At 37.1% G+C, this 14,206-nt stretch overlaps 1 protein-coding gene across 2 annotated transcripts in view; it reads left to right on the plus strand.

Annotated features, from left to right (window-relative positions):
* Mettl25 (methyltransferase like 25) overlaps nucleotides 1-14,206 on the plus strand; it is a 119,321-nt gene that overhangs the window by 609 nt on the left and 104,506 nt on the right. The window contains exons 2-4 of one of the 2 annotated variants that reach the window (XM_029555726.1): nucleotides 4,894-4,987; nucleotides 8,187-8,351; nucleotides 11,746-11,852. In XM_029555726.1, coding sequence (XP_029411586.1) covers nucleotides 11,754-11,852 — 99 coding nt within the window. In that variant the 5' untranslated portion in view covers nucleotides 4,894-4,987; nucleotides 8,187-8,351; nucleotides 11,746-11,753. The remainder of the gene's footprint in view (nucleotides 1-4,893; nucleotides 4,988-8,186; nucleotides 8,352-11,745; nucleotides 11,853-14,206) is intronic. The other variant, XM_008852320.3, reaches the window with a different exon arrangement.

The following is a 14,206-nucleotide window of genomic DNA, read 5'->3' on the forward strand; positions in this document are numbered from 1 at the left end:
CTGCGGGATAGAAATCTATAGTCAACGAAATAAAGATGATTCTAAATGATAGCAGTGGCCCAGTGTGATGTGATAGTGCCAGTGTAAAGAAAAGTCACATAGAAGACAGAACCTGAAGACAACACTGGAAGGGATTTCAGACTGGAACGACAGACTAAGTGAGGGACGGGCAGAGACATGACCACGGGGATTTTTGGAGACCTTAGAAGTTTTAAGTATGAACAGAAACCTTTGGAGTCATATAGGCATCATGGTGACCTATTTTAGTATCTATTTGAGAATACTTGAAGTCTAGAATACACAGTGGTGAAGAAACATGAGTTGAGATACCAGTTAAGAGACTGTTTCATTAGTGCAACGAAGACTGATTAGAGTGCTAATGTCGAAGGTTTTGTGTGTTCACTAATTCATTTTAAAACTCTATATAAAATGTTAGGTTCCATGAATTTTTCAAGACCCTAGGGTTTCATAGCCTCAAGAAACTAGATTCTGTTTTGGAAATAAAATGACAGAAGAACAGCAATAGCTATTAGAATTTCTCTACTTTGCTTCCAGGCTTTCCAGAGCTTGCCCATGCTAGTGAGCTTCATCAGTGAAAGTGGCAGGGGTCAGGGGTGAAGGGTGAGTGGTGGGGGGGTGTCTTTTATAATAGCACTTCATAAATACTAGTTCTTTAAAATCATTGATATATAGTGTGTCCTGCAGTTTGCTAGTCACAGGTGTATTTCTCCATGTATATTTGTTAATTTGTACAAGTGGCTAGCTGCTTCTCATACTGAAAAGAATAATTTTTAGAATTTGTGCTTGTAAGAAATCTTAAGTTTTGTTCATTGAAAGTTGGAAAGTTAGGCACCCCTTCAATTTACTCTTGCAATATTCTGTACTTATGGCAACTTGTAAAGAGCAGGAATCACTTGTATTCCAACACATGGAAAATATTGGCATATATTACATGCTCCATGAATAATTGTTGAGTGAATGACTCATGCTAGCTTTCAAAAGAAAGAAAATGGAAAGAAACTATCTTCAACTGCAAAGCAAAATTTTCATATGGTTTTAATTAGTTTTCACATAGTGGGAGAAATACCTTTCCTTACATATCCTAATAATTGAATTCAGTCATCATTCACTGTGTGTGTGTGTGTGTGAGTGTGTGTGTGTGTGTGTGTGTGTGTGTCTGTGTGTGTCTGTGTGCATGTGGGGGCCAAGGTTAGCTTTAGGAGTCATCCACCTTGTTTTTTGAGACAGGGTCTTTCATTGGGACCTGAGACCTACCATTTAGGCTGGTTGGCCAGTGAACTCCAGGAGATCTGCCTGTTTCTACCTTCACAGCACTGGACTGCAACACTGTGTTACCATGTCTGGCTTTTTATGTGGGTTCTAGGAATTGTACTCAAGCCTTCATGCTTGCAAGCCAGGACTCTACCTTCCATACCCTGTTTTCTCTCAATCTTTATATCACCTTGAAAAATTAACTCTTTTATTCCTGATTTGTGAATTTGCCACTTTAATTAATTTTCCAGGGACACAGCTTTTTGTGGAAGATTCAGATCCTTGATTTCCCAGCATCTGACTCCTCAGTACGAGCTCTTCAGATCCATATTCAAATCTACTGCCTTATTCAGCAAGTAAAATTCTATTGCCTTATTGAGCAAGTAATTACCTTTATTATCAAAACCATGAGTTAATAGTACTAATGCATTTTTAAAAAAAACTGTTTCCACATTCAGTAATATAAGAGCATTTTGCTCATTGTTTTGGAACAATGCCTTGTCAGTAGGCGGTTAGTAGGTATTAGGCAAAGTACACTGTAAGTTCATAATACCAGTTGTTTTTGTAGGCTAGGAATGGGTACTAATAAAGTCTTTTGGGAAAGCCTAACAATCAGTTTGTGTATCTGTCCAGCAATAGAGACTGAACTGGATGATTAACCTTTCAAATTTCTCTGGATCTCTTAACTTTTCATAATGGACATCAGTAACTGTATAAAACAGTGAAAAAAAGGAAATATTCCTTCTAAGCAGAATTTTATTCTAGTTTTTTCCCACTTAAACATCTTAGAATTAAATTATTCTACTTATTATTAATGCAGGAAGTCCTATGCACTGAGCACTGCCCAGGAGACACTTTTGAGAAATGTATGTGTGTGAGTGTGTGTGAGTGTATTGTATGTGTATGATTCAGTTTCCAACTGTGTGACATTGCTTTTATTCAGATCTAGTTCATTTCATGTCTCGGGTAAATTTTCAACATTTTTATCCTTTTTTAACATAATTTTTTGTTTTGTTTTGTTTGTTGATTGTTTTTTGACAGGGTCTCCCTAGTGACAGCCACCACGCCTGGCACTGTTTTTTAGGATGTAAAGGAAGGTTTAATTATTATTTTGGTAACTTCACACATGTATGTAATGTATTTTGGTCATATTCACCCTTCGTTACTTTCTCTTGTCCCCTCCTGCTGAACACCTTCTTTCTTTCTTTCCTTTTAGCCTTCTCTTCAATGTGTGACCCGTGGAGTTTACTTGGGGTGCTTGTATGAACAAAGTGGAGGTTATTTACCAGAGCCTGTGTAACTTGCCAGTGGCTATGCCAGGGAAGACAGTGTCTCTCCCCTCCCAGCAACCATTAACTGCCATTAGCTCCTCAGGAAATTTTTACTCTTTTAACTTAAAAACATGTATTTATCTCACTTGTTATATTGTTCTTCAATTGATTCTCTAGAATAGAGTTCTCTAGAATAAGATTCTTATTTTCTGCCCCATAAGTCAAGTGTGTTTTCATTTTTAGAAAATTTTTTTGTATGTTTGTGTGGAGTGTGTTCATGAGCATTCTCGTCATGTGTGGGTATACATGCATGTGTACATCCATGTATGGTGAGGGCTCAATGGTGATGTTGGGTGTCTTCCTTGAATGCTCTCCATCCTGCACACTGAGGTAGGATCTCTTGCTAAACCCACAGCTTGCCATTTTGGCTAGTCTGACTAGCCAGTTTACTCCAAGGATTTCCTGGGATTGTACGGAGGCTGCCATACTCACCAGGCTTTTACATGTGCTTTGGGAATCCAATCTCTGGTCCTTACGCTTAGGTGGCAAGCTGTTTACCTGCTGAGCATCTCCTCAGCCCTCTTCTTGGTTTTGTACACTGTTGTGTTTCTTGAGGTTTTTTTAGACTATTTGTTCTAGTTTGCATCTTTATTGCTGTAAGAAAACACTGACCATAAGCAACATGGGAAGGAAAGGGTCCTTTAATCTTTGCTTCCAATGCACAGTGCATCTTTGAGGGAAGTAAGGTCAGGAACCAAAGGCAGGAGGTTGAAGCAGAAATGGAAACAGAGACCTGGAGGCATGCTACTCACTGGCTTGCTTTCCCCTGGCTTGCTCGCTACTTTTTCTTACACAGTCCAGACCCACCTACCCAGGGATCACACCACCCACAGTGGGCTGGGCCCTCCTACAATAACCAGCAATGAAGTAAATGCCCCACAGACATGCCCACAGGCCGGTCTGATGGGTGTAAATCCCTCAAGTGAGGGTCCCTCTTCCCAGGTGTCTCTAATTTGTGTCAAGTTGATGAAAATCCTAGTCAGCACAACACTTTAGTAGGAACTGAAGCAATATTCCATGATAATTTTCACACAGTAGGCACCCCTGAATTAGTTTATATGGGATTTTTGTTTTTTACTTAGCAAATGAATTTCTAAATTGGTTTCATTGTACCTTATTTGCTTGCAAATTAAGCCATGTTAAGAATCTGTTAAAATACTATGGTTAAGTTTTTCCAGTTTGATATTTAATTTCATTTTTGCTATAATATAGTTAAATGTGAAAATGCTTTTCGAATGGTTACATGTATTTATACATTTAATATGATATTAATATTGGTTTGGTAAGGACCTGCATGTCAGTTCCTTGTTAATTATACCTTATTCCATCCCAAAACATGGTTTTCGTGCTTAAATAACATATTTTTTCATTTTATATGCAACTGTACATTAAGCTAGAGTACTTTAGGCAAATCATTTCCTAGCACATAATTGGGTCATGTAAATTGATTTATTTTAAAAGTAACAGTATGTATTTTATTTTCTCCCTTGATACATTTCAGTTTGATGGATAGAGTCAAATGTTCATAGAATTTAACTAATTTTTCAAAGCTCAGTAAGACAGATTTAATATTTTGTTAAATGCTATTAAACAATTATCAAAGATATAGCCCAAAAGCCAACTATTATAGGAACCAAAGCCTTAAAAACTTTGATTACATTTGCATTGAATAAAAGCAAATTTCCGCTTTAGAAAACATGCCCTGCTTACCTAACACTTATTGAGCATTGTGCTATTTACCAAGGAAAGCACTATGAGGACTGCAGTAGAACTGGTATTCATAGGGTGGTAACCATGAAAGTGTTGGGGGCAGGTTTCCAAATGAAAAATCCATTTTACGTCAGGCTTGATGAGTCACTGGACATATGAATTGAAGACACATGATACATGAAAGATAGTATAAAAATGTTTTAACTTTTAATGGTGAATAAAAATGCTCTTTGCCAACACAGGAAATAGGAAAGGGGGGAATATGAACATTCAGTTCAGTTTTGAACCTTCTGAATTGAAGACATCTGTAGGACATTTATGTAGGAATAAATGCAAAATATTTCTATATACTTGTGATGATTATTATTGGTAAGGTACTACTGTTGATTTCCTCCTGAAATTCCAGGTCATTGGCTGTGTGATTAACAATTCTCCCAGCCCCTATAATACAGTTATATCTGTAAATTTAATACGTATTTGTATTTTAACTTATATTGCATTCTACATGATCTAAACCACTCTTGTCTCACCTAAGATACAGGCATTCAGGCTAAAATGAAGTTTTATGCTTCCCTAACAGGATCAGTGGTGCTATTGAAGTCCTCGTAGTGGCCTCAGTGATTGCAACCACTACGGAGTTTTAGGAGAATTTCGTAGTTGATGATGCTGCAATAGTAAGTGCATTGAAGTATCACTGTCATTCATGCATGCATGCATTCATTCATCCATCCTTCCAGTCATTCATTCATGCTGTGTGCAAAGTACTTTTGCTTTACAACTGAACATGAAACAGTAATATTACTTTGTTTCTAGAAGTAAATACCACAGCAAAATCTTATAAAAATATTTACTTCCTTTTCAGAGACATTGTTTTGTATGTACAAATTACTTTTTTAAATTTCTGGAAATTAAGATCACTTCTGGTGGAGAGGGAGAAGTTAAGCAGAGTGAAGAAAGTAGATACAAAGATAAGTGAATGTGAAATATCCTATATCAACATGTATTGATCTCTACCAGAGGGAATTGTTACCAGACCTGATTTTGACAGTCAGTCTTCTGATGCTTACTGCTAATTTTCTTGCTGTCTTGGCATGCTAATTGAATAGGAATTAAGAGTGAGGTATAAAGTCAGACTGCCCCATTTCCTTACCCTAACTCTTGTGTGTGCACATTTAGATCAATTACAGCCTCCCTAGGTCTTGGGTTTTTTTCTCTGCAAATGAGATAAGAGCACTAATCAACTAGCTCAAATGATAGGTAAAATGTTTAGCATGGTGCCTGCACATGGTATTACACATGCATTATGTGTTAGCAATAGAGCAGTGAGTTCTTGTGAAACCTGATGCTCTCAACCTCCTTAACGTGTTATATGACCTTCAAGGAAGATAATGTATTTCTGAGATTTTATTTTTATTTAAATTAGAAATATACATTTATTGGTTTTCTAGTTTTGAAATTTTGGGCGTTTTTCTTTTTTACAATCTGTATATGTGACTCTGATTTTTCCTTGAACATTGGTATCTGATATAGAAATTAAAATCAAAACAAGTTAGAGGTATCCTGGTCACATGTTTATAGACAATAACCTCTCTTGCTTCTTTCCTGGTTAGCCTGTTTTTAAAACAATTTTATTCCTGTCTGTGTGTATATGATGTATGCATGATTTGTCAGTGTGGGTGCATGCATACTACAGGGCGCATGTGTGGAGGTCGGAAAACAGCTTGAGATAATGAGTTCTGGCTTTCCACCTTGTGGGTCCCAGGGTCAAACTCAGGTTGTCAGGCAGTGTGGCAGATCCCTTTACCCACTGAGCCATCTCACTGGCTCCCCAGTTAACTATTTTAAAAACTGTCTTGTAACTGATCTTATAGGAAAGTTCTGTAGAATAGTGATATAGATTTCACAAAAAAGATAAGAGTATTTAAATAAAACGAGTGGATGCTGAAGGAAGAACAGACCTTCCAGTCGAGGGAGTTGAGGGAAAGAAGATCAAGCCACATCATTTGCAGGTGTGGCAGGCAGCAAATTAGGAAACAAACTTTTCCTATGTGGAGGTAGGGGTGGGGAGTCTGTATGTTCAACTAAGGATGAACTAAGTCTCAATAGCACTGTGGCTTCTGGCAGTTACAACCTGATTTTCCGAATACCAGGGAAGCACTTTGAGGACTTGGACATTGAACCATTGCCCCTTAACTGCCTCTCTCACTGCTTCACAGATGGAAGGAAAGACAAGGTCATTGACACTTCTTAAAATCTCAAAAAACTGTATCATCTCTGAAAATAGCAAGTTGTGAAAGTTAACAGAGTGAGTCACTTGAAAAAAAAAAAAAAAGAACTTCAGCTGTACTTTCACTGTAAAAATATTTTAATTGTGGAATTCCGTGCCAAGTGAACTGGTTTTAACTTTAAAGACAAACTATTAGATCAAATCAGAACTTAAAAAAAATTAACCATTGTTGAAAAATACAATATTATTGTACCTTATATGTCCAATTTCTCAAAATTTCTGGGGTTCCTATAAGCAAATTAATATAATTTAATTCAGATCAGATTGGAAGATTTTCAAGAATTTTTCAGTAGAATAGTTAAGTTGACTTGAACCTTTACTTTTCCAACAGAAACATCACATTTCTTTCTGTTGGCAGCACTGTCCAATAACTGACTACTGTAATAGTCCCTGTGCTCCCAAGATTTAGTACTCTTATTCTATCACACTCTAAGAAATTGCTCCCTTGGAACCTGGGGATGTTGAGACTGCTCTTAACCCTAAGAGTCTCACTTAATAGTTGACTGAGTTTTCCCTTCTGTATCATGCCCAAATATTTTGATGGTGATTTTATTACTTTTGGCTACACCAGTAAATTCAGCTTGTAAAATGTCCAAAAATTTTTATAATATATGTGTATATATGTATAATAACCATAGTAACTTTGTAATCTTTCTATTTGATTCAAAAGTAGAAGTTACATATCTCTAATTTTCTTTTTAATAATAAATTTAGCACACATTACTGCCACCAACTTAAGTGATACCAGCTTTAAATAGATACTAGCTTAAGCACAGTTTTCATGTCGAATTCTGCAGACTTCCATCAGCTTTGTTGTTGTTTTGCCAGATATCATTTTTCTTTGTGTTTAAGTGGATTTTTTTTCAAGTAACCATAAGCATCAGCCATGTTAGACAGGATGTCATGGTAAGTATAGTTTGAGATTTGTTTCTTTTTGGTAGAATCAAAATTGTCCCTAAATTGTACCAGCTTCCACAAAGTGAGTGTTTTGCATACTTTATTTAACAACTGGATATATTGGTTTGTGGGTTTGTTTTTATTTTGTTGGGCTTTGTTTTAGTTTTAAAAAATAATTTTCAGCAAATGGGCTTACTTGGACTCCAGTCCAGAGGTTTTATGAACCAGTATGGACAAATTGAAATGAACAAAATAATAAAACCTTAGAAACAAATTGACATTTCTTAAAAATGGCCACAGAAAAATAAGATTGAGCAGCAGTGTACCATGTAGATAGGGAATAACAGAGATGCAAGGGTAGACTTCCTTAAACTGCACAATTAAATAACTACATTACTGTTCAGACTTAAATCTTTTGTTGTTGTTGCTCTTAGGGGGGAAAACCAAATTCTAATTTTATCTTTAAATATATGTTTGAAGAAAATGTTAAAACAGTGTTACAAATAGCTAATAGTTTAAATAACAAATCCAAAGGAACTATTAGAAATTAGAAATACAGCCAAAAGTTGAAAGTGAAAATATATAACTTGCTGTAAAAGCCAAATGTCATTAGTTTATTGTTTTAAAGTCTTATAAGCTTAAATATTAATTATTGCTAATCTTTCTTTTCTGTTCCGAATTTTTTTTAGGATTTACTGCTCTTCCCAAAGTATTTTGTGAAACTTCCCAGAAGCTGCTGAATGTGGAAGCCTTTGCTCTGGTGGCAAAACACTATTCCGTACAAACTTTGGGAATATGCACTCCTTTTGAGGAGCTGCTTACAGCCCTTCGAGAAAATAGAAAACAGAGAGTTGGTATGTGTGATTGTAATGTGTATTTGTGCCTTATGGGTACTTACAAGCAGTACACGGCTCATGTTTCTATGTCTGTCCATCATATTCTTAGTTGATGGATATTGACAAGTTAGTTCATAACAAGAATAGGCTCTTGTATGTCATATTAAGAACAACGTATAGATCTCTTCTTTACCACAGATGGTTCCCGACTCTTAAACACTTATTGCGGTGAGCTCTGACAAATGTCTGCATTAGTTTTATTGCAGTGTAAGAAAAGTGAATGGGTGTTGTTGGGGATATGAGGGAAACATAAATTTCGGAAAGTGGAGATGGCCCAAATTAAAAAAAAATAAGTAGCAAGATAGATTAAAACTCAGCTATATTGATAATTACATTAAATGTCAGTAGATTATACACTGTGATTAAATGGTAGTGATCAGGTCATTGGGATTTAAAAAATGGCTGTGTTCAGTGCTGAGGTATGGATCAGCTTTAGAAGTATTGATAGTGGGTTAAATAGTAATTGTTAAATTAATAATAAAATAGTGAATATCTGACCTAATATATCTCATTTGATCCTTATTTCTTCAACTTTTTTTTTTCTTGAAGACTTCAAACCTACAGAAATGTTACATGAATACTACAGTAAATTTTGGACACTTTTCACCTAGATTTGCCATTTGTTAAGACTCTGCCTGTTAGCTATAAGTCCACAGACAGGCTTTCTTTGCATCTGAGTCCTTTGAACCTTTGTTACCGATGTCATATTACCTGCAGGTATTTTAGCACGTATCCCCTAAGAACTAGGACATTGTCCTATACATCCCTAGCCTTTTTGTACATTTAGGATTTAAACATTGCTTCAGTAACGTTGTCTAATAAGCAGACTACAGTCAAGTTTTAAGTTTTAAAAACTATTTGTAGCTTTTTTTTTCTTCTGTAGGAATCAGTCCAGGCCCGTGCATGACATTTAGTTGTACTGTTTAATCTCTTCCATCTGGAACTGTTCTTCAGACTTTTGTTTTCCTGATACTGATGCTGTGATGCATACAGTGAGGTTTGCTTGATTATTTACCTATGATTAGGCTTTTTATACAGTTTTGACAGGAATGCTAAGTAAAGGATTGCTTTTTCATGTATCTCACTAGGAGGCACATGTAATTTTATCCTATTACTGGTGATAATTGATTACTCAGTTAAAGAAGATCCATTGAAGTTTTTGATTTTAGAGGGAGCTTTTCCCCTTAGAATCCAGTTCTTTCATTATTATTTTTGTTTCCCTTTTATCTCTCTAAATATTTTAATGAAAATTATTTCATCATGTTTCTTCTGGAGCAAAACAAAGGACTCAGGGCTCTTGGTAAGGGTATTCTGGCTCATCAGCAACATTGCTTTCAGTGCTGTAGTCCACTGGTACCTAAAGGACTAACTGCTTTATCCCAGCTGTTGCTAATTGGCCATAACTGAGTCAACCTCTCATTAAAAATAGTTTGTCTGGCTCTTCCCCCACAGTCTAAACTTAAAGACTATCTTAGGTATCGAAGTGGGTAAGAGTAGCATATACAAACAGTGAAACCACCACCCAGTTCTTGATGGATATCATCTTGTCTTAAGTCAGTAATAGAAAGCTGACTCTGCAATGTAGGGAATACAAGCTAGTTACAAGTGAGCATGGGTGAGAGTATGTTTCCCATTCTGGAGTTTCTCAGTTTATCTGTTTTCTAGGCTGGTATCTGAGACAGAAGGCCATCATTTAACCACCACTTCTACCTGGAAAGACGTTATCATCAAGGTTTATATATTTTCTTATTGTGATCTGAGGTTCAGCCCACACTCAGGCACATCATATGTGAACACTGTCATGGCACAATAACCATCCTTGCCCTACCACTCCCATCTGTCTGGTGATGTGGACCACCTTGGCCACTTTAATATATTTGAATTCTAGAATACTGTTCTAGTTTGCTTTCAGTTCCTGTGACAAAACACTGACCAGTACCAATTTTGGGAGGAAGGGGTTTATTTGGCTTGCATCTCTCAGATTCATCCCTGAGGGAGCCTAAGGTAGGAACTCAGGGCAGAAACCTGGAGGCAGGAGCTGAAGCACAGACCATGTAGGATAGCTGCTTACTGGCTTGCTCCCCTGACCTGTGCTCAACCTGCTTTCTTATATAATACAAGACCAACTGCTGAGGGGTAGCACCACCCACAGTGGGCTCCCATATCACTCAACAATCAAGAAAATGACCACAGGCCAGCCCAAGGGAGAAAGTTCCCCTACTGAGGCCTCCTCTACCCAGGTCCATCAAGTTGACAGGTAAAGCTATCCAGCACAAGCATACAGTGTGTTTTCTAAGGTGCTGTGTTATAGAATGTTCTGAAATGGTCTGTGGCTGTGTACATCATAGTAGAAAATAGCCATCCATTAAGAATAGGAGGTAGGAATTGGCTAGGCAGTTAGGGTAAAAAGACCTCAAAGAAAAGTAGCTAGTTTCTTGGCTAAAATTCAAAATGTCCTTGGGCCTCTTAGCAATATACTCCATTCCAAAGGCCAAAAATGTCGGAAGTATTGGGAGCTCTTATTTAATCCTTAAAAGATACTGGGGTTACCTCTTCAGAAGGGGAGATATTAGAGTAGCAAAAAGCCCCATTAAAAAAAAATAAAAGAAGAGTACATGAAGTTGTCAGAAAAAAGTAATGGGGAGATATGGGAGGAGTTGGAGGGAAGGAGTGGACATGGATTTGATCAAAACACCTTATATGCATATATGAAATTCTCAATAAATTAATTTTCTAAAAAAAGACCAGAAAAGAAAAAAAGAGTTATGATTACTAGTGTCTACCTCAGAATTTTGAAGGTCCGTTAAATTTTCTTTTTGTGGAAAAAAAAATAGCCATCCATATATGACTGTTAAGCACTGCAAATGTGACTAGTACAACGTGGAGATTTAATTCAGTCTTACTTGCGTAGTTTTAAGTATAAGTGAAAAAAAAATCACTGTGGTTGGTGGTTGGTGGTTACTGTGTTGGATAGTAAAGGTAGTGAAATGACTGCCCATACTTGCCTGATTTTTCTATTGGGTAGTCTTACTTTGTGCCTTATCTTTTTACTTTAAGTTGTCCCTTGATGGAAAAGTTTCTTTTGTAGTACAGCTTTTGTTTTTTGGTTTTTTTATTTTTTTTTCATTTAGGGCTAATTGCCTGCTGTATCATGCAATTTTAATGGTATTCTGTGAATCTTTTTTATTTTGTTCCATTTGAATTGTAACTGCTGAACTAATAGAGTTCACCCAGACATCACAATAGAATCAATATCATTTCGTATTCAATTTAGAAAAACACGAATATCAGGTGACAATTCATTAAAATTCTTTTTAATAGCTGTGTTTTAATTTTATTTATTTTCATTCAGGTCAAACTATGAAGGCAATTGAGTTTATGAATATGAAAAAATCTCATGAAGTTCAAGCAATGTCTGAGCTAATCTGCAGTATTGCTGATCACTATGGCTTAAAGCAAGTATGAGCATTTCTTTATATTTTTTTTAGGTTTTAAAAGTATTGCCAGTTTTTAGTATTAGTCAATTTTTGTTTTCTACTTTTACATTTTATTGGACTACTTTTTTTTTTCTCTATTTTCTATTTTAAGCATTTCTTTACTTACAAATGGATTACTCAACAGTACTTAAATCTTTGTTGAAGGATCTGCCTCTGAGATGCCCCAAACCAAGATAAGGAGGGAAAGGCTGTTTACCTTATTGGTGTGCTTCATAACTCTACATCTTTACATTTATTCTGTATTTCTATGAAATACAATGAAAACCAGTGTGCAGTTTGAATAAGAAATGTCCCTGATAGGCTGGTGTCCCTGATAGGTTTGAACACTTGGTTCCCAGGTGGTGGCACTGTTTGGAAAGGTTGTAGAACCTTTAGAAGTTGGATCCTTGCTGGAGGAAGTATGTTATTGATGGTAGGCTTTGAGGTTTTATACCCTGACCCCACTTCCTAGACTTTTTCTCTCTGCTTCCTGTTGTGAATGAAATGTAATCACCCTGTTTCTTGGCTGCCAAGCCAGCCTCATGCTCCTTTTGCCATGCCTTCCCTGTCACAATGGACTTTATATCCTCTGTAACTGTAAGCCAAATAAACCTTTTCTTTTCAAAGCTGCTCTTTGTCAGGGTATTCTTAGCACAGCAATACAAAAGAAAGTAATGTAAGAATTGGTACCAGGAGTGAGGCCATTGCTGTGGTGTGTCTGACCATGTGACTTTTATGCCTTTGAACTATTTTGAGGGAAGATTTTGGAACTTAGGCTGGAAAAGCAGTTGAGTGCTATAAGCACAGCTTAATGGACTGTTCTAGTGTGAGCTTGGAAGAGAATAATTCTGAGAGAAGGGTAGACAGTGGAGGCCTGGATCAGGAGGGATCATAGAACAAGGGTTCTATTACCAATTGGGCTCAGGACCATTCTTGTCATATTTTGGCAAAGGATCAGGCTGCATTCTTCCCATATCCTGAGAATGTTCATGAGATAAAAATTAAAAAGTAATGAGCTAATTTCTTTGGCAGAGGACATGTCAAGACAACCTAATGTTGAGTATGGCATTGTTATTACTGATTATTCTTATGCAGGTCTACAATGGAAAAAAGGCTCTAATTGTTAAATTAGAGCCATTAATGATAGGCCTCCTGTTTTGTACTGTGACAATAGGAAATGTATCCTGAGGACAAGACTGCACCCATTAAAGGATCTGACTTGGGAAAGGAGAGAGCCTAAGAGGTTTCCTGCTCCTAAAAGGCAGTTATCTAGGGGCAGTTTTTCACCAGCTTGAGCATACAGAATCTCCTGCAGCTGTGGTCCACAGGGGCTAGGCTCCATCCCCAGCTGGCAGAAGAAAATGGCAGTGCTGTCCACATGGTACTGGTTTGGAGGCATGAAAGATGAAAGGTCAAAGACGTAATCTTCCTCCATGTTTCAGACTGCCACTGAGACCAGGCAACATGTAGCAGGGTCAGAGCCCCTGTGAGGAAGACGTGAGGAGCCACTGTATAAAGCTGTGAAAGTGGAGCTTGGGTTGCAATAGAGACCCCAAGATGTTAGAGATGCCAGAACTGTGGAATGTCTGCCAAGGAGAGCTGTATACAGGGAGTAGAACCAGCCCAAGAAATAGGTTTATGTTACAGGCAGTAAGGCTGGAGAGGAAGTCACTTACTTAAGTTCTTTGAAACTAAATCCCTAAATACTAGACTTGGAGCTATAGGGTTTGGTGCTTTCCCTGCTGGGTTTGGGTCTTGCTGAATCAAAGCAGCTGAACTTTAAGGAAGTTCAGTATCATTTCCTTCGAGGATTCATTCATTCTTCTGGGCTTGAGAAACAGAACGAGTAACACCTCCCCTCATCAAAACCCTAATAACTGTATTTTTGACCCAGGAAATTTCTGATTTCAACAAGAGACTGACTCCTGAATAACAAAATAATGAAACTGATTGAAAAGTGTATATTAACAGAGCTTGTATTGTAATGGGAGCCCAGTGTAACATCCTTGATTGTATTCTTTGTGTGACCCTAGATAATGCTAACAGTAAACCAGCTCCTTTCTATTTCCCTGCCATTTGTCAACCCAGAACTGCTGCTTTTTTCTAAGGAGACTAAGCTTTATGTCGGGTTGATTAAAGTTCTGGCCCTTGACAGTAACTGTGCATCCTTTCAAAGTGATGTTGGCATTTTTTAGAATGTATACAGTCTGATTGCTGGGAACAGTTTTTATTCTTGCAGTAGATGGAGCAAAGAGCACAGCCTAAAATCTTTTACTTCTAATAAGGTTCAAATTAGTTCACAGTGGAATATCCTTAGCTTTGTCTTGTAGCCACTTA

Source organism: Nannospalax galili, unplaced genomic scaffold (assembly GCF_000622305.1).
Source record: "Nannospalax galili isolate Female #2095 unplaced genomic scaffold, S.galili_v1.0 scaffold390, whole genome shotgun sequence".
Taxonomy (NCBI): domain Eukaryota; kingdom Metazoa; phylum Chordata; class Mammalia; order Rodentia; family Spalacidae; genus Nannospalax; species Nannospalax galili.